The sequence below is a fragment of the Gopherus evgoodei genome, chromosome 3 (genome assembly GCF_007399415.2).
Source record: "Gopherus evgoodei ecotype Sinaloan lineage chromosome 3, rGopEvg1_v1.p, whole genome shotgun sequence".
NCBI classification, from domain to species: Eukaryota; Metazoa; Chordata; order Testudines; family Testudinidae; genus Gopherus; species Gopherus evgoodei.
Genome location: NC_044324.1, coordinates 151595531 through 151619173, shown reverse-complemented (window position 1 = coordinate 151619173; position 23643 = coordinate 151595531). Strand labels below are relative to the sequence as shown.

The following is a 23643-nucleotide window of genomic DNA, read 5'->3' as shown; positions in this document are numbered from 1 at the left end:
GTCCGCTCTCAGGTCCCAATTGACTCAGGAGCTGGCACCGGCAGCCTCAGTTCACAGCGCACTGGCCTCGATGCGGGACATCTCAGCACTGAGGGAGGACCTGCATAAGGAGCATCAGCACCGCTCCCTGTGCGGAAGGCTGGCTCATCACAATCACAATCCCAGGTGCTGCATAAGAAGAAGGCAGAACAATGCTGCTCCTCTGTCAAGAACTGCTGACAGGACTCCAGTGTGGTGCATCCCACATTGAGACACCGGAAGGCTGGTCCATCAGTCCCAACATTGTTGACTCCAGCCTCGAAGGGTGAGCGGGAGGATCCATCGAGTCTGGTGTGGATGGACACTTGAATTGCAGTGCTCGGACTCTGTTAGGGAAGTTCTGTTGTGGAACAGAAAGCCCTCCACTTGCACAACATACCTGGCAAAGTGGAAGTGTTTCTCCATTTGGCCCCTAAGAAAAGTACCTCCCTGTAGCAAGCCTCTACCCTCTAAACCTTCCATCTGCGTGTGCCAGGCAGGTCAGTCTTTACAAATCCCATGGTGGGCCGGTTTAAGGGCTTGGATAGGCTTTACCCCCAGGTGAGGCAGCCCGTTCCTCAGTGGGATTTTAATCTGGTCCTTTCCAGACTCATGGGTCCCCTTTCCGAGTCTCTGGCCACCTGCCCCATATCCTATCTTTTGTGGAAGGTGGCCTTTCTGATGACCATAACTTTGGTCAGAAGGGGCTCAGAGCGCTGACTTCTGAGCCCCACTACACAGTCTTTGACAAGGTGCAGCTATGCCCTCACCCAGCATTCCTACCCAATATAGTATCCCAGTTTCACGTTAACCAGGGCATATTCTACTGGTATTCTTTCCTAAACCTCATGCCAGCAACAAAGAGCTGACACTCCTTTCCCTGGATGTCAGGCATGCCCTAGCCTTCTACATTGAACTCACAAAGCTGTTTTGTAAGTCACTACAGCTTTTTATTGCAATCGCTGAGAGGATGAAAGGGCTTCGCATCTCGTCCTGCATCAGAATGTGCTATGACCTGGCTAAGATTCCAGCCCCGGCGTTGACCGCACACTCCACAAGAGTGAAGACATGTTCTGCTGCGTTCCTTGCACAAGTCCCCATTCAGGACATATGCAAGACAGCAACGTGGTCCTCATGTCACACTACGCCATCACTAAACAGGCGAGAGACAATGCAGCATTCGGCAGGGCAGTACTGCAATCAACAAACTCGGTGAACTCTGATCTCTCCTCTGTTGAAACTGTTTGGCAGTCACCTACTGGAATGGACATGAGCAATCGCTTGAAGAGGAAAAGATGGTTACCTGCCTTTCATAACTTTTGTTCTTCAAGATATGTTGCTTGTGTCCATTCCAAATCTTGCCCGCCTCCCTCTGTTGGAGTGTTCCAGTAAAGAGGAACTGTGCAGGAGGCGGGTTGGCAGGGACCAATATACACCGTCACAAAGGCACCACTCCAGGGGGCTCCACCGCTAGGGGAAAAACTTGTGACAATTGTGCACATGGCAGGCGCACACACCTATTGGAATGGACATGAGCAACACATCTTGAAGAACAACAGTTATGAAAGGTAGATACTGTCTTTTCTTCATTTATCTGTTTCACCTTTGCTCCTTTTCGATTTCAGCATTCAACAATAGAGCAACTACATAAAGGTTTTTTAAAGTAGTACTGATATAATCCAACCATTTCTGTTTATCTTCATCACCTCTTACCTTGGCTATTGCAACTCCATTTTCTGTGTTCTCCCAAAAGACTTAGGCTTTCAGACCCCAGCATGTGCAGATGCTGCTGGCTGCTTTGTCACAAGTACAAAAAAGTGCATCCCCATGCCCAAACAGTTACTATGGTTCCTTGTTCATTCCAAGGTCCCAAGTAAATTTGGATTTCTCTTTTTTTAAATAAACCTTTTTTTCCCTGTATCTCTGCATTGACTATAACTGACCTACAGTGCCTTGTGTGTGTCTACTTCCATTCTAGGTCACTTCACTTATCTGACCACTCTTTTGGCAACTCAGTAGAGTTTTGTCGTTGTGAAATCCTTCTCCTCAGCAGCTTCTTTTGTCTGGAACAGCCTTCCCCTATCTCTGCATCTTTGTTATTAAGTCACAGAGGAAAACCTCTTATTTCCTTTACCTGTGTCTCTTAAATTATCTCTCTAGTGTATTATTCAGGTCTGTAATTCATTATATTGAACTCTTATAAAATTTTGGGTTACCATTTACTTAAAAGATTCTTTACAAACTAAAATTGCATTTTGTATTTTGCCTCTTAAGTGTATCTGTCCTGAGCAAATATTTGTGCCCTGTGCTCTTAAAATTAGTGCCTTTCATATAAAGGAATGCATATTATTAACTTCTATTTATCACACAGTTTTTAAGGTTCTTAGATAACTCATTAAAGGAATTTGAACAAATCAGCATTTTTCAGGATGCTTTTAGGGCTTCTTTATGGCCATGTTCCTCTGTGATACCTTTCTCCATTTCATTATGAAGGTGTATTGAAATCAGCTTGTCTAGGTTGCTTATCTCCATTCTCTCTGGGGATATTGGGGTGAAGGGTTGTGGCATAAGAAATCCTCTGGAGCCATAAACAGTGGAGACAAGCATATTTCAATGCACCAGAATCAGTTCTGGTATGCTGTGCCTTGGACTGTGCAGGGAAGTGTAGCTGGGGGACCAGCATATGAACAGCCTGCTAGGAAGCTATGCATACTTTAAGAGTGTTTAAAATGTTTGTTAGTCTTAGACTCTCCTGCTGCAGTTGGAGAGTCCAAGTGACGAGAGGAGGAAAGAGAAAACCCCTAAGAGAGGAGCTAAAGACATCGGCGGTGGTTGATGGCCAGTAGATCAAGCTTCCCTTCCTCTCCTGAAATGGAGGGCCCTATGATAGGGTAATAGGGAAGGAATGGGGAGAACAGGGGAAGGAAAAATGCATTGGTCACATTGATGACAACTTTCTCTGTTCTGTTTGCCTCAGACAGTTATATAAGTAACAGTTGTGCTGTCACAGCACCATTTAGCATGAATAGAATTTCAACCAGCACTAGTTGGGCTCAATTTTGTAATAAGCAATAAACTTTGTAGGGTCAGTGTCTCTGTGTCCAGTGTTTTGGGAATTTGTGCCCCATATTACAGCATGGCGAGGTTGAAAGATATGTTAATACATGAAAACCTTAAATTTAAACTGATTGAAAAGATCTGTTTAAAACTCCATATGATTTATGCATGGGTTTTTTAATTTTTAATTTTAGGTATTAGAAGACAATGACTATGGTCGTGCAGTGGACTGGTGGGGCCTGGGAGTTGTCATGTATGAAATGATGTGTGGGAGATTACCATTCTACAACCAGGATCATGAGAAACTGTTTGAACTAATACTAATGGAGGACATAAAATTCCCTCGAACTCTCTCGTCAGATGCAAAGTCATTACTTTCAGGTCTCCTGATAAAAGATCCAAATAAACGGTGAGTGTAAAAGAACTCTAATGAGATATAATCTTAAATCTTAACTTCATTAAATTAGAAAAGTGAAATTAATGTGATATCTGTGTACTAACTGATTATGCTGAATAAGTCAAAATTGTCTGGGCTAATGCTATCCTGGGCAGGTTGGTGGGAGAGGGAGAGAGGGAGAGAGAGAGAATGCATAACAATTGAGTGAGCTACTATGATAAGGAGATTTTGGCTACGGGGGGGGAAGAGTCCAAAGGATTTAACAATTAGATAGTCATCAATTCCCCTAGAAAAGCAACTGATTGAATAAAGAAAAACCAGTACACGTTACAAACATACCATAAATTTAGGCTAAATAAAAAAGTCCCAAGGGTAAATATGCAGACAAGAAGATCAGTGGCAGGGTATAGGCTATCCAGTTTATTGCACTGAGTGCAACATGCATGATTACCTGCCTCGTAGGCAGGTGGCATATGTGCATGTGTGGTGCAAGCAACTCATGGCCCTCAGAAACAGAGTACAGGCTCCTGAGGCCAGAGTGGCTGAACCGGAGGAGCAAAAGAAGACTTTTAGGGATGTAGTAGAGCGGTCCCTCCTCCTGTCTGACCATCCCTGTTCTGTTAATGAGGACAAAAGTCTTGGGGCAGGAGAGCATCAAACTTGAGCGGAGGGAAACAATCTCATAGTTGGGACCCACCTTTAAGCGCATGTCATGATATCCTCTCACACTGAGGATATTCCTCTGAGGGCAGAGACTCCAGTTACTGGGAATAGACAGGCAATAGTAATGAGGGTTTCAATTATTAGAAATATAGATAGTTGGGTTTGTGATGAGTGGGACAACTGCATGGTGAATTGTCTGCTGGGTGCAAAGGTAGCTGATTTCACAAGACATCTAGGTAAACATACAGGTGGTGCTGAGGTGAAGCCAATGCTTGTGGCACATGTAGGTATCAGTGACAGTGAAAAATAGAAGAGAGGTCCTTTAGGCCCAATTTAGGCTGCTAGGTAAGAGATTAAAGTTCAGGACATCCATGGCAGCATTCTCTGTAGTTCTTCCAATTCCATGTGCCAAACTGCATGGTCTCTGTGCATAGATAAAACAATGGTGTAGGGAGGAGGGATTTAAGGTTCCCAAGGAATCAATTCTGAAGCACTTAGAGGAGAGGAAAGTGATCAGGAACAGTCAGCATGGATTCACCAAGGGCAAGTCATGCCTAACTAATTTAATTGCCTTCTATGATGAGATAACTGGCTCTGTGGATGAGAGGAAAGCAGTGCATGTGTTATTCCTTGACTTTAGCAAAGCTTTTGATACTGTCTCCCACAGTATTCTTGCCAGCAAGTTAAAGTATGGGCTGGATGAATGGACTATAAAGTGGATAGAAAGCTGGCTAGTTCGTCGGGCTCAAAGGGTAGTGATCAATGGCTCCATGTCTAGTTGGCAGCTGGTATTAAGTGGAGTGCACCAAGGGTTGGTTTTGGGGCTGTTTTTGTTCAATAACTTCATTAATGATCTAGAGGATGGTGTGGACTGCCCCATCAGCAAGTTTGAAGATGACACTAAACTTGGAGGAGTGGTAGATACGCTGGAGGATAGGGATAGGATACAGCGGGACCTAGACAAATTGGAGGATTGGGCCAAACGAAATCTGATGAGGTTCAACAAGGACAAGTGCAGAGTCCTACACTTAGGACAGAAGAATCCCATGCACTGCTGCAGATTAGGGACCGAATGGCTAGGTATTAGTTCTGCAGAAAAGGACCTAGGAGTTACAGTGGACGAGAAGCTGGATATGAGCAACAGTGTGCCCTTGATGCCAAGAAGGCTATCGGCCTTTTGGGCTGTATAATTAGGAGCATTGCCAGCAGATCGAGGGACATGATCATTCCCCTCTATTCAGCATTGGTGAGGCCTCATCTCGAGTACTGTGTCCATTTTTGGGCCCCACACTACAAGAAGGATGTGGAAAAATTGGAAAGAGTCCAGCGGAGGGCAACAAAAATGATTAGAGGGCTGGAGCACATGATTTATGAGGAGAGGCTGAGGGAACTGGGATTGTTTATTCTGCAGAAGAGAAGAAAGAGGGGGGATTTGATAGCTGCTTTCAACTACCTGAAAGGAAATTCCAAAAAGGATGAATCTAGACTGTTCTCAGTGGTACCAGATGTCAGAACAAGGAGTAATGGTCTCAAGTTGCAGTGGGGGAGATTTAGGTTGGATATTAGCAAGAACTCTTTCACGAGAAGGGTGGTGAAGCACTGGAATGGGTTACCTAGGGAGGTGGTGAAATCTCCTTCCTTAGAGGTTTTTAAGTCAGGCTTGACGAAGCCCTGGCTGGGATGATTTCGTTGGGGATTGGTCCTGCTTTGAGCAGGGGGTTGGATTAGATGACTAGAAGTGTTCCCCAATCCCTTATCACTTGTTTTGTAACTCTGTGCAGTCAGCTTTGTACTTAACTATCTTGAATAGGTTCATTCCCTTTTCCAGATCATTAATGAATATGCTAACAAAGCAGGACCCAATACAGATCCTTGAGGGACCATGCTGATTACTTCTCCATTGTGAAAACTGATTATTTATTCCTACCCTTTGTTTCCTTGAGAGGATCCATGAGAGGATCTTCCCTGTTATCCCATGACTTGTTTCCTTAAGAGCTTTTGTGATAGACCTTGTCAAAGGCTTTCTGAAAAATCCATGTACACTATATTGTTCACAATATTGTATATTGTACTAAAGGATCACCTTTGTCCACATGACTGTTGACTCCCTCAACAAATTCTAATAGACTGGCGAGTAATTGCCAGGATCGCTGCTAGAACCCTCTTTAAAAATTGGTATTACATTAGCTAATTTCCAGTTATTGGGTAGACAGGCTTGTTTCAGCAATAGATTACATGCTACAATTAGTAGCAGTTAGTAGTTCTGCAATTTATGAGTTCCTTCAGAACTTCTGGGTGAATACCATCTGGTCCTGGTGACTTATAACTGTTCAATTTATCAATTTGTTCCAAAACCTTGTCTTGTTGACACATCAGTGTGGGACAGTACTCCAGATTTGTCTCCCAAAAAGAACAGCTCTGATGTGGATAGTTCCCCCACATTCTCTGCAATCAACACCGATACAAAGAATTCATTTAGTTTCTCTGCAATGGCCTTGTCTTCTTTGAGTGCTCCTTTAGCACCTTTGTCATTTAGTGGCACCAATGACTGCTTGTTAGACTTTATGCTTCTGATGTACTTTAAAAAACGCTTACCATTAATTTTTGCATCTTTAGCAAGCTGCTTCTCAAATTCTTTCTTGGCCTAGCTTGTTAATACTTTTACACTTAACTTGCCAGAGTTTGTACTCCTTTCTATTATCCTCACTAGGTTTTCCAATTTAGAAGGAACTCTTTTTGCCTCTAATGGGTGTCATTATTCAGCTGTTTACCGATGATAGCATTCTTTGGTCCTCTTACTGTCTTTTTTGACTTGGGGTATACACTTCGTCTTAGTCTCGATTATGGTGTTTTTAAATACTCCCCATGCTGTTTACAGGAATTTAACCTTTATGACAGCCTTTTTAATTTCTGTCTAACGAGTCCTCATTTTTGTGTAGTTTCCCTTTCAAAGTTAAATATTACCATGGTGGGCTTTTTTGGTATTTTCACTGCTACAAGGATGCTAAATTTAATTACATTATGGGCACTACTACCAAGAGGTTCAGCTATAGTTACCTATAGTGGACCTGGGCTCCACTTAGGACTAAATCAACTATTGCCTCTCCCCGTGTGGATTCTAAGACTAGCTGCTCCAAAAAGCAGTCATTTATAGCATCTAGAAATTTTCTCTCTGCATCATGCCAAGGTGACTGGGTAGTCAATATGAGGATAGTTTAAATCACCCATTATTACTGCACTTTCTGCTTTTGTATCCTTTCTAACCTCTCTTAGCATTTAAAAATCATCACACAAAGGAAGAATCTATATTAATACTTGAGCAGCGTAAAAATAGAATGGAAAGGGAAATATATTTACTTTATTAATAGTGATCATATGAATGAGAAATGGCCTGACCTAGAGTTCAGAAGTATTTATTTTGCTTCAGGATAGTGTGGATCTACTTGAGGTTATCATTTTGAGCTCTTAAGGCTTGTGTGGTTAGATTTACACTATTGTTAGCCTTGCCAAAGCAAAGGGAAAATCCAGTTTGGGTTGGAGGACAATTGCATTTTAATTTGTCAATTGTCTGCTGATAATTTATCACATACATATTAAATTAATTCTTACCCATTTGCTCCCACCCCTTTCTAAATTTAATAAAAGAAATTCAAGAAGCAGAATCAAATCTGAAGTTTCAGCTAGTGTGCAAAGATTTATAAAGGATACAGCAGCAGAGTAACCAGAAGGAATTTTTAAACTAAAGGCCCAGGCAAAATACTACTAATGTTATGTTATCCAAGTGCCAGGGACAGTTTTAGCATATTGCAGTCATGGAAGGGAATTGGAGAGTCCTTGTTCTACCTAGAAGAAAGCAATAGATACAAGTACAATAAAAAAGAGTAGAGCCAAATCGTCTGAGATATTAATGGAGGGCTACTCTGATCAGCTTAAACATTCTTCCAGTTGTTGATGTGGGCAAGATATAGATTTGAAAAAGACCTTTGAATTTTCTGTGGAGATTAAAAAGAAAATATTTTCACTCCACACGTTTTTTTAACCTTTTTTCATCATTAACACCTTAGATAAGTATGTCTGAGGGAACATGTGAAAATATCTCTGCTTTATATCTCTTGGTAGTATGAACTGTAGGTCATGGTAAGGTATGTTTGATCTGAGACATGTATGTGGTGGTAGCATGTATTCCATTCCAAGTAGCATGTAGGGTAACATAGTATTTTCTGTGTAAATTTGTGAAACATTACTGCCTGGAGTAGTTAATCCAGGTTAAACTGCTCAATATTTAAAAAAAAAAAAAAAATCTGTTTCCAGGTTGTGTGTGTTAAGTATACCTACCTAGATTTTAGTTTTTTTAATATGATTCCTTTATGAGGTTGGTGATATGAAAAAATGAAAATATAGCATTTATGCACAGATACGCTGAATTTGAATTGGTTGCAGGGTGAGGCTGTATGGTAGCTGGGAGGATATCTCCTTATTTTTGTCTCTTATTTTTAAATAAGTATTTAATTCAATAAATTAACATAGCATTTAAGTATGTAATTCAGTTTAGAGCAGGGGTTCTCAAACTGGGGGTCGGGACCCCTCAGGGGGTCACGAGGTTATTACATGGGGGGTTGCGAGCTATCAACCTCCACCCCAAACCCCGCTTATCCCCAGTATTTATAATGGTATTAAATATATTAAAAAGTATGTTTAATTTACTGGAGGAGTCGCACTCAGAGGCTTGCTGTGTGAAAGAGGTCGCCAGTAAAAAAGTTTGAGAGCCACTGGTTTAGAGTATACCTTCTTAGACTAAAATAAATATTTGTTCGTGTAGCAACATCTGATGCTTTTTAATCTCCAAGCATGGTGTTCTTTCAAAAATATTCACTTTTAGAGTTGGAAAAAAATAGTTCCCTGTAATTCTTCTTTGCAGATAGTACTATTTATGATAGAGCCATATTTACCAACCAACTTTGTTTGGGGTACGGATGCTAGCCCCTGACACATAGGGAGGAAGTTAACTGCAGTTTGGCTGCTTCTTGCACAGATGATCACGAAAGATATTGAGAGGCCAGGCTGGTGACTGCAGGCCAATCAGGTTCCTTAGTAGAGAGGCAGGAAACTCTGAATAATTGCTTTGGAAACAAAAAAGGAATGATGTGTTGGAATAAGAGGGCTCCACGCCCCAGTGGCTAAGGTGATAGCCCAGGCTTGGATTTTTCCGTTTAAATTTCAGGCAATATAAGACCAGTTTGTTTTGTTTGTGGGAATTATTGTTCTTTGAGCACACTGAAATAACAAGTCTTAAAGAGGAACACAGATGGTTTGAAAGACTGTTCTGGGCTTTTATTTTATTGTCTAATCCACCTGATGAAACACACTCCCTGTTTATTTCACCTTCTTTACTAAGGTTTGACATTTGTCCTTTTTATTCTTGGTTATTTTCTTATCTTTATCTATTATAGAATTATAAGAGTTCAAGTCCAAAAGGGAGCACCAGATCATCCAATCTGACCTCTGGTATATAACAGGCCACTAAACACCACTCAGCCACCTCCACGCCAAGCCCAACAATCAGAATTAGACCAAAGTATTGCAGCCCTCAGGAAACTAAAATACTGTGTGCCACAGGTAAAGAGCTGGAGGGACCGAGGTGCACTAATGCCTGAGACCCCTCAGTGGCAGGGAATTAAGTGAGATATACCCAGATTATTCTAGCAAGAGACTTGTGCCCCATGCAGAAGTAGGTGAAAAGCTCCCAAGGTCCCTGCCAATCTGACCCAGAGGAAATTCCTTTCCAACTCTGAATATGGTAATTGGTTAGGCCCTGAGCATGAAAGCGAAACTCAGCAGTCAAGTACCTGGGAGAGAGAATTCTCAATAACACCTCAGAGCATAGGCTCATTCCATCCTGTATCCAATCTCCAGCTGTGGCCATCTTGAGTACTTCAGAGGAAGGAGACAAACAGAGAGAATATATTGGGGGGAGGGAAGGAACATTTCCTTCCTCTCGAAAGTTGGTTGACTGCTGACATGCTGAAAAGGGAATTTATCTATTTAAAAAAAAAAAGGGCAGTGACAGAGTAGGCTTCTCTTCTATTATTGTCCAAGGGCACTGGACCTTGATTGGCACTCGTCTGTTGGGGTATGTCTACACTATGATTAAAGACCCATGGCAGAGCCGCAGCTGGCTGGGGTCAGCTGGCTTGGGTTTGGGCTATAGGACTATAAAATTGTAGTGTAGACATTCAGCTTGGGCTGGAGTCTGGGCTTTGAGACCCTCCCTACCTGCAGGGTCTCAGAGCCTTGCCTTCAGCAAAAATCTGAACCTCTATACTGCAGTTTTATAGCCTCACAGCCCAAGCCTTGTGCATCCAAGTCATCTGATCTGGGCTAGCCATGTTTTTCTTTTACTGCAATGTAGGCATACCTGTGGAGTGAATACTTCACTGTCTTTGTGTTCCCTTGAGGTGGAGGGTCCGGATTCATAGATTTGCCCTAAATTTGTCTTCGTATTGCCTCAATTTAGACCACTTCTGGGAATGAGAGAATAGTTCAGTCCTCAGTGAATCCAAACAAAACAAGATTAGTAACAATGTCATTTTTACAAAGGGGTTTTTGTCCACTCCGAAGTGACGTAATAATCACCAGCCCTTTTTAAATTGAAAACTCTTAATGGAACCGAGGATGGATTTGACAGTGATTTGGGTTTATTGATTGCTATTTAGTTGAATAGGTTTGGATAAAATAAAAAAAATTGTTTTGAATTTTCATTTAAAATCTGGTTTAGCCTTTGTTAAATATACTCTCTTGATGTAAACAGTCATGCCAGTTATAGACAATAACCTTTCCCAAAAAGAGACCTGAGAAAATGGTGTTGGAATACTTCCAAATGAATTTCTCAATCCCCACCAGGCTGGTTTGAGATGTCAGTATAGCACTAAGGCCTGGTCTACACTACGATTTTCAGTCGAATTTAGCAGTGTTACCTTGATTTAACCCTGGACCCGTCCACACGACGAAGCCCTTTTTTTTTTTTTTTTTTACTTAAAGGGCTCTTTAAATCGATTTCCTTACACGATCTCTGACAAGTGGATTAGCGCTGAAATTGGCCTTGCTGGGTCGAATTTGGGGCAGTGTGGATGAAATTCAACAGTATTGGCCTCCCGAAGCTATCCCAGAGTGCTCCATTGTGACCCCTCTGGACAGCGCTCTCAGCTCAGATGCACTGGCCAGGTAGACAGGAAAAGGCTCGTTAACTTTGGAATTTCATTTCCTATTTGGCCAGCTTGGCGAGCTGATCAGCACAGGTGACCATGCAGAGCTCATGCAGAGCTCATCAGCACGATGTGCACATTGCCGGGGCACATAGCCCAGGCCATACTTTTGTAAGAAGTCTATGTCCTCATGACTCTCGTCACCACGTCGCCTCCTTGCCTGGTTTTGCTTTTGCAGCTTCTGGTTCTGCATATACTCCAGGATAATGCACGTGGTGTGCTCATAATTGCTGCGGTGATCTGAGTGGGCTCTATGATCCCAGTGCTATGGCATCTGTGCTGAAAAAAGGTGCGAAACAATTGTCTGCCATTGCTGTGATGGAGGGAGGGGTGACTGACGACATGGCTTACAGGGAATTAAAATCAACAAAAGGGGTGACTTTGCATCAAGGAGAAACACAAACAACTGTCACACAAAATGGCCCGCTCAAGGATTGAACTCAAAACTCTGGGTTTAGCAGGCCGTTGATTTCACAAAACAAATCGGGTCAATGTCTTGTTTTGATCCACTCCATCTATCTTTTACATCTTAGGGTGGCAGCAGACGGTGCAGTACGACTGATAGCCATCATCATCTCCTGGATGCTCGGCAGAAGATGCTGCATTACGATTGTTAGCCATCATCATCTCCTGGCTGCTCGCCAGACAGTGCAGTACGACTGCTAGCCATCGTCATCTCCTGCGTGCTTGGCAGAAGATGGGAATAATCTGGCTGAGTCACTCCCGTCTGCCCAGGCGTCCCTGACCGACCTCACCGAGGTCAGCTAAAAGAGTACCCTGGAGTACAACGATGATGGCTACCAATCGTAATGCACCATCTGCTGCCAAAAGGCAATGAGCTGCTGCTGTGTAGCAATGCAGTCCCACGTCTGTCAGCACCCAGGAGACATACGGTGACGGTAAGTGAGCTCCATGCTTGCTGGGGTATGGCATCTGCTCAGGTAACTCAGGAAAGAAGGCGTGGCTCCACTAATTAGGTGGGTGGCCTTTCATTCTCTCGAGTGTGGCCACCCAGGTGCGCACCTTAGAGGGAACTATCCGCGGACCACCTGAATGGAGCTTGCGGACCACTGTTTGAGAGCCTCTGCTCTATAGTGTATGTCTCAAGAACCGTTTCTTGTCTTATCTGAGGGACTAGGGAGGAGTGGGACAGGACTGCCTTAATGTGTCTTTTCTGTGCTGAAGAATTCATGTATTAGTGGACATAAGAGGCACCCATTGGTTATATGCCTCTCTGTGCAATTTTCACTTTTCATGTTTCTTGCAGTCTCTTCCTGTGTGTAATATAGAGACTGAATTTTCAAATTCTCAAAGAAACATAGCCTTCTGTTTTCCATCTAACACCTGTACATCAATCACTTGACCATATATTCTAACTGCTTGTCTGCTGTGCTGTCTGGATAAAACACAAACAGACCACTACTAAAAATGGTTGTATGGATCCAGCTCATTTTGGCATGATTTACAGTAGAACTTGAGAGTTATGAATACCAGAGTTACGAACTGACCAGTCAATCAAACACCTTATTTGGAACCAGAAGTACGCAAGCAGCAGCAGCAGACACAAATAAAAAAAGCAAGTACATTACAGTACTGTGTTAAATGTAAATTACTAAAATTAGGGGGAAAGTTTAAAAAAAAATCGGCAAGGGAAGGAAGCGGTTTTTGTGCTTGTTTCATTTAAATTAAGAAGATTAAAACCAGCATTTTTCTTCTGCTTAGTAGAGTTTCAAAGCTGCATTAAGTCAATGTTCAGTTGTAAACTTTTGAAAGAACCATAATGTTTTGTTTAGAGTTATGAACAACTGCCATTCCTGAGGTGTTCTTCTGAGGTTCTACTGTATCTATGTCGCTGGATAATATCAATATTGTGTACTCATAAATTAGAGAGCGTAACATATTATGCTTGTTCTTTGACTGACTGACACAGCTGATTTTCTCAAAAAGAAATTATAGTTAGTGTGCTGTATAATCCAGTTCCCCTGTTTGGCCACCATTTCGGTATATTTCAGGACATGGGGACAAATAATGAACAATTATTACCTTTCCCTTTCTGCATCCTCTTTTTTGAAGCGTATGCTAGCCCTTTGCCATTATGGTCCACAGTCCTGAGGTCATATTCAAGCCAATACTTTACTATGTCTAGAACTTCAGAGAGCAGCGGTGGCCGGATGTGGATTTCACCACATTGCAGTGTTCTGGTCTGGAGACCAGGCGAGGATCAATGTGCTCCACTTGGAGGAACTTTTGAAGGGAAGTTGAATTTTAAGTTGTGCAAACTTACCTAATAAGAGTCATTATGAGCATATTACATGGGTCTTCTGTAGTCTGCATTGGCTTTCTGTTTACCTTTAGATGAAAATCAAGATAACACTTACTGTCCTTTAAGTTTCTGATGGTCCACGACCCAATTACCTAAAACTTTTCTTGTGACCCTGTGGCTGGGCTGGGGCTCCCTCATGCCCCTCCAGACCCTGCTTCCAGTCCTTTATAATGTCTCCCCCACCACCGCGGATGCAGAAGGGAGGACCTTTGAGCAAACAAACAAGAAAAATCCTCTCCCGCTCTTACAAGTGAGGGAGTCTGTAGGGAAACAAAGAGAGGCAAGGGTGACCTGGATATCAGGCAGTCTTCCTGGGTCACCCCTTTGGGCTTAGTATGAAATGGAGTCTGCCTCCAGCCCCACCTCTTGGGACAGACTGCTTTGAGGCTGGGTTGTGCAGCTTTGGGAGCAGTGAGCCCTGCTACTGTCTCCCTCTTGGCAGGCCTATCTCTGCTGTCTGAGGCAAGGTAGCCTTCTTCCTGTTCACTGCCCTTTCCTGTGGCAGGTCTTCTCTTTTAAGCTCCCCCTAATCTGGGCAGAACAAGCCTTGCAGGTGTGCCTCATTGGTGTTGAACAGGCCCAGAAGAGCTCCTCAGTCTTCTCTCGGGCAGAGTGAGGGCACGTCCCTTGACATACCCTACCCCTCAAGACAGAAAGACTGTTCTGGGGTGGCTTGTCTCCATCCCCAATCTCCTGTGAAAAGAAATTGGTATTAGCATGGTCTTTCCGTGCTCAGTGTTGCACTCTGAAACTATATGGTTGTAGTGTAAGGTACAATTTCATCATGCATGAGTTTGTTTCTTTCATGGAGTGGATCCAGCATAGGGGATCCGTGACCAGCGATAAGGGGCTACCCAACAGGTAATGCCTCAGGGAGTCCATAACCCATTTAATCACTAATGCCCTCTTTTCAATAATTGAGTAAGCCTTTTCTCTCGGAAAGAGCTTCCTACTCAAGTATAGGACTGGGTGTTTTCTGAAGTCATGTGAGAGTATGGCATTGAGCCCAAAGCATCTGTGTGCAGTGTGAACTTCCAGGAAAAATCAGTACTGGAGAGCATGGGCAGCCGGCATAGTTGTGGTTTTAGTTTGCTAAAAGCGTGTTTGCATTCCTCACCCCGCTGAATTGTCTTAGTGTTGTTGCCTTTTATGAGGTCCATAAGGGGGGCCATGATCGAGGCAAAATGGAGATAAACCTTCAGTAATATTCTGCCAGCTCGAGAAAACACCTTATTTGCCTCTTCACTTGGGGAATGGGACACGCTGTGAGGGCCTGTACCTTGTTGACTACTTGTTTCATATGTTGTACTCCAAATAGGTTACTTCATCTATGGCTAACTTACACTGTGAGTCCTGAATCCTTTAGGGCTTTTAATACCACTTTTAAGTGTTGTAGGTGGTCTTCCCAGGTAGAACTATAGACTACGATGTTGTGTATGTAGGCTGCTGTGTATTGATGGTGGGGGGCTGAGGATCCTATTCATAAGCTGTGGGAAAACCTCCATGGAAAAGGCATAGTCTTGAATTGGAAGGGCGCTAAAGGGATGGAGAGAGGTGCTTTCTCTTGTGAGGAAGGGGATGAAGAGATCTGCCAGTACCCTTTTGTTAAGTTGATAGTGCTTTGGTGTTTTGCCAATCTCATCTACTGTAGTAACTCCTCTATCCTTGGCATTGGGTTGGTGTAGAATTTTGAGATGGAATTAAGCTTTCTAAAGTCTGTGCAAAACTGAACTGAACCATCTAGTTTGGGAACAAGAATCATGGGGCTCCTCCATTCAGTTTTGGATTCCACAGTTACTCCCATCTCCAGCATTGCTCGCACTTCCTCTCAGACTGTGTCCCACATCCTCTGTGGCAGTGGTCTAGGGCTCTCCCTGACCAGCTGGCATGGGGTGGTCTCTTGATGATGTTGGACCAAGTGCGTTCTCCCTGGGTGGGTGAACAATATTATTGTGAAAGCCTTGATCAAATTGGAGGAGCAGCATTCTTTGTGCAGGGGAGAGCCCCTCACCCCCCCCCCCAGTACTGTTGGCAGTTGTTGGCAGTTGGGTACTTAGGGGCCATAATTCAGGTTTCATCGGAGAGGAAGTTATCAGTGGGGCCATCAAAATGTCCAGGATTTAAGAATAATTACATTATAGATATTGGTTTCTTTCCTCCTCCCTGGTAATCTTTTCACATAATTCACTGGCTTGATCTGCCTGACCACTTCCAATGATCTGTCAAGTATGGGTCTAGGATCAAATCCTATTCATCAGGGGCCAGTAGGCTGCTAGTGCCACCTTTTCAAATGTAAGTAGGAAAGCTTCTGGGTTATCGTCTGGCCCAGTATTGGTTAGCTTTACTGATACTGACAAGGGAACACCCTTGGTGGACGCATGACTTGCTGGAATTCCCTGGGGGCATAGGGCTGGAACTGTCTGCTGTATCATCTTCTATTGAAACTCCTGCTGCTGGGCCATCAGTTTCCTCAGCAGCTCTTGTTGTGTGGTCTGAACTTGCTGCTGAGTGATCCACTGCTGCAGCAATTGCTGTTGGGAAATGCTGTTGCTGAGCAGCTTGCTGCTGCATTCCGCTAATTACTTATACCACCGTTCTTGTTCTGTCTTGCATGGACCAGCTGAGCTCTATTCCCTCTTTTTTTAACCGCTTGCATCAGAAGTGGTTATGCCAGCATTCTCTACCATTTGTGGGGGTCAGGGCTTGGGACTCTCTTAAGATCTCTCCAGACCCTGCTTCCAGTCCTTTATAATGTCTTCCTCCCCTATCGGTTGACGCTCAAGGGTGGGGTGGGGGTGGTTCTTCAAGCAAACAAACAAAAGAAAAGTCCGTTCCTCTCTTACTTCCCTTATGAGAGAGAGGAGTCTATGAAAATGGAGAGGCAAGGGTGACCTGGCTATCAGGCAGTTTTCCTGGATCAGCTCTTTAGGCTTACTCTAAAATGGAGTCTACCACCAGCCCCTCCTCTTGGGGCATACTGCTTTGAGGCTGGGTCATGAAGTTTGGGAGTAGTGAGGCCCGCTGTCTTCCTCTTGGGGCCTGTCTCAGCTTTCTGAAGTGGGGCAGCTCTCTTCCTGTTCACCGCCCCTTCCTGTGGCAGGTTTTCCCTTTTAAGCTCCCCCACCTGGACTGGGCAGGACAAACCTTGCAGGTGCACCTCATTGGTGTTAAACAGGCCCAGAAGAGCTCCTTAGTCTCCTCTCAGCCAGAGTGAGGGCATGTCCCTTCACAATCCCATTGCCTCAGTTCAGATCAGGTGGTCTGCTTTTGTTGGTGGCTCCCATAACTTCATTGTTTTAGACCACTGGCTAGGCATTCTTATTCAAGGGCTCTGCTCGAGGAACTCACTCTTGATGGTTTTCCAGAGTCTGGGTTTGGCAAGCTTCAGGTCACAATGAGTAGTGTGGATATATACAGGGCCGGCGCTACCATTTAGGCGACCTAGGCAATGGCCTAGGGTGCCAGAATTTTTGGGATGTGCTATTTTGCTGGGGGGGGCGGCACGCGGGTCTGGTGGACCTACTGCAGTCTTGCCGGCAGACGGTCCGCTCCTGGAAAGGCTCTGGTGGAGCTGCCGCAGTCATTTCGGCGGATGGTGTGCTGGTCTAAAGGCTCTGGCGGACCTACCGCAGTCATGCCTGCGGCAGGTCCACCGGAGCCTTTAGACTAGCGGACCGTCCGTTGGCATCGCTGCGGCAGCTCCACCGGAGCCTTTCCAGGAGCGGACCGTCCGCCGGCATGACTGCGGTAGGTCCACCGGACCCGCGGGGGGGGGGGGGGGGGGGGGCGAAATGGCCGTCCGCCTAGGGCGTCAGAAACCCTGGCACCGCTCCTGGATATATAGAGCAGCCTTTAAATAACCTCCTCAGCAGGCTATAGTGTATTAATTTATGCTTATCTCATATTCTGACTATTTTATGGTAAATGGTTAATTGTTACAACATCCTGATGCTACAGCGATGGGCACTGTATAAAAATACATAAATAATGCATGAATTGTTATTGATTCATTTTGGTGCCTGGCACTTCCCCTGCAAATTTGTATAGTGATTTTTTTTTTTCAATACTGTTAGACTCCTTAGCCTTTCATTAAAACTAAAGTAAGCTCAGTTATAGAGTTGGTGATTTGTGGATGAAGCTTGACATATACTGTAATGAACAGTTCAGTGGGAATAACCAAATAGCCTATCTGTCAAATGGAGCACTGTCTCAAATACCTTTATCATCACCTCCATTGTTGTGGTCACCTGAATGTAGCATTTCCTACATAAAAGGGACAGAATTGTATCTAAATATTAATGACCAAACTGCTAATCTCCCAACAATTATGATAAATGAGTCTCATTTTAGGAACAACATTTGTATAATGTGTAATCTTTTTTTCTCTCCTTAGCCTTGGTGGAGGCCCAGATGATGCAAAAGAAATTATGCGGCATAGTTTCTTCGTTGGAGTAAACTGGCAAGATGTATATGATAAAAAGGTAGGTTTATATGGCATGGAATAGTCTTGCTTCTGCGCAATAATCAATTGAAACTATTACTGAACTTCTAGTTTCTAAAATTATACATAAATTACTTTGCCACTTTTTGATATTATAGTATACTAATAGCCAATTTAATTATTTATAGTTCTAATATACTACTAATAACTTGGAAATATTCTAAAACCAAAGTGTGCCAAAAATAAACTAGAATCACTTAAGATTTTCCTTTAATTGTTTAAATGTTAAAGTCCCCCCACCCCCTTTTTGGCCTAAAACTTTAACCAAAAAACGAAGAGGCAGTGGAGGAAAAAAAAGTCAGTGATGATGCGTGAGAAAGTGTGAACACTGTGTTTCTGAATTGACTCTCATTTTCTTTCAACTCCATACACCGTCAGAGAAGTATTATTTAATTATACATATTTATATGGAGTCAGTAGTTATATTATGTATCGTTGTTTCCTTTTTTAGGACCACATTATGTTGTTAGCAGAAACTGTATTCAAAACTGGACCATTTTAATTATGAAACTTTAAAAAAATTTTTTATCTGTTTTTTATTTGAAAAAGACTGTCATTTAAATATTGAATCCTTCTCGAAAAGGATACACAGCAAGTAGGCATTTTCTGATGTCTTGGTACCCAGCAGAAGCCTTTCTTTGAGATGGGTTGTAAAAGAGAGTCTAACAAAACTAGTGTGGTATCAAAATACTGAGCCAAAATCACTCATGATGTAAGTGGTACAACTTCATTAACGTCAATGACATTGCGCATGTTTACTCTAGTGAGTTAATTTGGCTCACTGTGTATAATTCTATGCCTGTTACTGTGATCCTGGACATTTCTCAGGTGATTTCTGTAAAAAAGATGGTTAGTTTATTTTCCCTCTAGAAGTGAAACTGAGTTTGATTTAAGCTGTTTTATAAACTGACTCTGTAGATTCAGACATATTTTAATATTTAGGGTAACTTATGTATTGTTATAGGTCCCCGGTATTCTGACAGGACCATTTGGCATCCCTGCCAAATAAGTCATATCTTTTATAAGTTACATTGTCTTTCCTATTTGTTTTTGCTCAAATGAAAGATCAAAAACACATGCAGGGACAGAACGTTTGTCTGACTATGTGAAACAATGACAGGAGACAGTAGATATTGGTTTAATCAGGCTTCAGCCTTTATTATTTACAGATGTCTGGGACTAACCTGGCGGATAAAAATGTGTACAATGCAGGTGCAAAATTTATGTCTCTCCAGCAGATTTACTGCCGGGACCTTACCAATTCCAGACAATTCTGGGCGGGTCGGAGGGGCTTCCACAGCTCCCCCCCGTTTATCCAGGTCCCTCCAGCAATTCCCTTGCTGGGACCTTATCGACCATGCCCCCTCATAGGAGGGGGTTAAGGTGGACTGTAATGATGGGGAAGTTGGATCCCTGCTGTACCAGTCATAGGAGCCCCCAACTGCCCCCAGCTTGCTTAATTACCAAACACCTCTCCTCAATTCCTTTTCCAAGCCATTTTTTTTGTTCTTTTGAGCCTTAATTTATGAAGTACCTGCACTGAACATCCGCCACAAGGAGGTGTGTTCTGAGTAAAGAGGGAGAGGCCAGGCCCAACTGACCTTTTAAACCCCACATTCCTATGTGGTGAGTCATTTACCAAGCTGACTGCTCTTTCCAGCAGATTTACATCTTCCCCCCTCCCCCAAGCCAGAAAGTATTGCCTTCTTCTCCTGGCCAGCCAGACAACTCAGACAAACTGCTTAGGTGCAGGGTGGCGACTGTGTTTACTGTGACATATTTTTCACTTGTTGGTATGTGAGAATTTGAAAACTCGAATTTGTGATTGGTGTGGTATTTCTCGGGCAAACAAGAAAACCTGAACAAGAAACCTGTGTGATATTAAGACTAACACTGTGCGGTATCTTGCTCTGTCTCTTTTCATGGGTTACTATAATATAGAGCTCTTTCCCCCCAATTTTGTGATGGCTTGGCAGTTTTGGTTTGTTGTTTACCATTTTTATGTTACAAATTCATATTTCTGCAAAGCTGATTGCAAGTTATTTGCTGCCACAAGAATATCTAAACCTAAATGTTATCTGACAGAACCTTAACCATGATGTTATTGTCAGTCAACCATAATATGAATGATATTAGAACAAATAAATTTATCAAGTGATGTAATGTGCTCAGGTATTTAAGACAAAATCTCCTTCACTTCTAAGGGAAATTTTGGTTGGCCCTGCAAGAGAAGAGTATAGTTAAAAATATACCAAAGAAAATGTAATATAGTGGCCCCTCAAGGGAATTGTGTTTTTAACATTTAAGTTAAAACTATTTGGGTTGCAAAATATATAAAGGCATAAATACAAGGACGCTCTGAGTGGGAAACAAGGGAAAAACGCTGCCAAACTAACTTCAAGCATCTTTCTCAACTAAACAAGAAATAAGAAAAATCAAATTTAAAGACAATGGATTTGATTCTGCATGGCGCTGAGCACTCTGGCCCTGATCCAGACACGCAGTTATGCATGTAGTTAACTTTAAGTATGTGCTTCAGTTCCTTGCAAGTCAATGAGACAGTGCTTCTCAATCAGGATCTAATCCTGCACCCATTGAAATCACTGCAAGTGTTTTGATTCAGAGGTGGTGGAAGCTTCCTTTGAATGGGGATTGGGTGGATGGAGATGCATAGTGAAACCTAAATGTATGAAACACCAAACTAGGCATGGGAAACGGGGAGAGCGGGAAGAAATCAGGTGTCTGTGTAAGTCAGGGTGGATGCCCTGCTTATAGAGTGAGGGAAGTCATGTGTGTTAAGGCCAGGAAGGGGTAGGGTGACCAGACAGCAAATGTGAAAAATCAGGATGGGGGTCGGGGGTAATAGGAGCCTATGTGAGACCCAAAAATCAGGACTGTCCCTATAAAATCGGGACATCTGGTCACCCTAGGAAGGGGAGCAGGGTGGGAGCTGAGGTATTAGGAGCAGTAAAGGGGAGTGTGAGGTGGTGCTACATGGGGAATGAGGGGAGCTGAGGATCCCAGGCCTGATCTTGGATGCTGCTGCAGCCACTCCAGGCCCTCTGAGACTCACTCCCGCCCTGCCTGAGTGCATGAAACAACTTGCTTAAGAATGAAACGTGGATGCCAGGGTGGAAACGTAGCTCAGACCCCACAATATTTCCATTGTGGTGGGTGCTAACAGCTGCTGCCCCTGGGAGTTGGATTGGGCTCTCAGTAGGGTCTTAAAATAAGAGTGATCCTAATCATTGTTGACCATTTCCATGACTGCATTGAGAAATTAAACCTGCTGATATGAAAAATGAAAATTGCTTAACTGAACAATTAAGAGGATCCCCTTAGTTGCAATACCTGCATGTGATGGATGTGTTAGGCATGATGATGCCAGGGAAAAACAGAATCTTAAACATATAAAATGTGTTTGTTTTACTGCAGCACTCTCTTACTGGTTGTATTGGAAGGGTTTATCCTAAATGTATGACCGCTTCCTCATTTTTGGGCTAGTGGAAAACAAAAAAGCATGTGCTTTTGTATATGTGTGCACTATACTGTCGTACAGCTAACTTGCTATTTTTATTAGAAAAATGGGCATCTCTTCTTGTTCACCCAACTTCAGTCTATTGTTACTAGAAACAAGATTATTTAACCTAAAACCTAAAGTTTATAAATGTTTCATGACAACAGTTAGTAGCTCTGGCTGACCAACAGATGCAAATGAATGAGTGGCTGTCTGATACTGCTGTCTAATTGAATCAGTTTGTTGACATTAACTGAATAATAATAATGTGCTATAAAGCAGGCAAGAGCAGAGAAAGTCCTTGTTCTGAAATGAAAATTGAATAATAATTGTACATTTTGTTACAATGTATCTATTTTTTGTCAGAAAAAAATCATGAAGGCAAAGGAAAGAGAATGACCTTGCCAGGCACCTCCTATGATCATCTCAATCCTGATAGAGTTGATTACTGCATTTTTTTTTCTTTTTACTGTTTATGAGACTGAGAAACTGAATAGGTTGACAAAGTCTTATCTTAGTCTTCTTTTTAGGTATAATTGAATGTTGAATTTTCTCTGACTCCTTTAAAACTTTTTTTTGGAGTATTTATACTTTTATTTAGGCTAGAGAAAATTTAATTTTTAAATTGTCAAATGTTGTTCCGAGGCCCCTGATTCAAGAGAGGCCTTAAGCATGTGCTGAACTCTCATTGCTTAAAGGCTTCGCTGAATCAGGGTTTAAGGAAGGGAGGTTGAAGTGGGAGAATTCCCACAGCTCTCTTTAGGCAATTCCTGTTTGGGAAAAACAGCAAAAAGGTAGGTCAGATTTTGGGACTACCAACTTTGACAGTGTCCCTTTTAAAATGTATTGGTGTATTGCTATGTACAATGATTTGGCTAGTGAGTTCTAATCTGTGTGAGAACATCACATACCTAAACTGTTTGGAATCTTCATTGATCAGTTAGTTCAAACTGTTTTGTAAATGGTGACTACATATGTGAGTTGTAAGAAATATTTTCAAAAGTTATGGATGAGCACACTTATGAGAGAAAGAGAATGAATGTTAATATTTCTAGTGGCATGCTCTCTCCATTTTCTTTACACAATTGATTTAGGATTTTCTCCATCTGCTTTAACTAATTTACAAATCAGTCTCCTGAAATCACACCTAAATTTATTATTAGCATGTGATTTATTCTGTTGAATGCTGGAAAGTAGCCATTTTATAGGATCAATGATATAGATCTCCAGTAAAGTTTGATAGGATGGCTTAACGTGATTTCTGGGCATTAAAATGTAAATTACAATAATATTCCAAGACCTGATTTTTATAACTAGAAAGAACCTTAAAATTGACACATCCTTTGACTTGTATTAAGACTCTGTGTACAGTAAACTAGATGGTAGCTTTTAAGGTACAACATATGATGATATTTCTAGTGAGTTGTAATGGTGTGTATATTTTAAAGTTATGTGGTATATTGTATACTTTTAAAACATACACACTGTGGTCAAAGTGATAATTATACTTCCCATGTTATAATTCATACCAGTGTGTAAAGAGCAAGAGTATACAGTAATTTTGTTGTCAGGAATTGGGAAGAACCAGTGTCATACTGAAATGTAATTATGAGTAGGTTATAAATGGTCTTCCCTAATGAATGAACATGGATATTGGTTTTCATTGTTCAGTTTCTTATTATATTTATATGATGCTCTTGGAAGGTCTGCAGAACAACCATGATAGAAATAATAAAAATCTGTGTGTGTGTTTGTAGTTGTCAATACAGCTGTAGAAACATGTATCCATGATTTGACCCCCCCAATACTATGTTATGAATATTGGTCAGCATTTTCAAATTTGGGGTATAAATTGAGCTGGTATAAATTGTCTTCACTCCCTTGGAATGAAGACAGTTTATACCA

The 23643-nt window shown here is 42.4% G+C and overlaps 1 protein-coding gene across 10 annotated transcripts in view; it reads left to right on the top strand.

Moving 5' to 3' along the window:
- The window catches only part of AKT3 (AKT serine/threonine kinase 3), a 283027-nt gene that overhangs the window by 240867 nt on the left and 18517 nt on the right, over nucleotides 1–23643 (top strand). For all 10 annotated transcript variants that reach the window (XM_030557011.1, XM_030557009.1, XM_030557016.1 and 7 more), the window contains 2 exons: nucleotides 3270–3484; nucleotides 18114–18201. In XM_030557011.1, the coding sequence (XP_030412871.1) occupies nucleotides 3270–3484; nucleotides 18114–18201 (303 nt within the window). The remainder of the gene's footprint in view (nucleotides 1–3269; nucleotides 3485–18113; nucleotides 18202–23643) is intronic.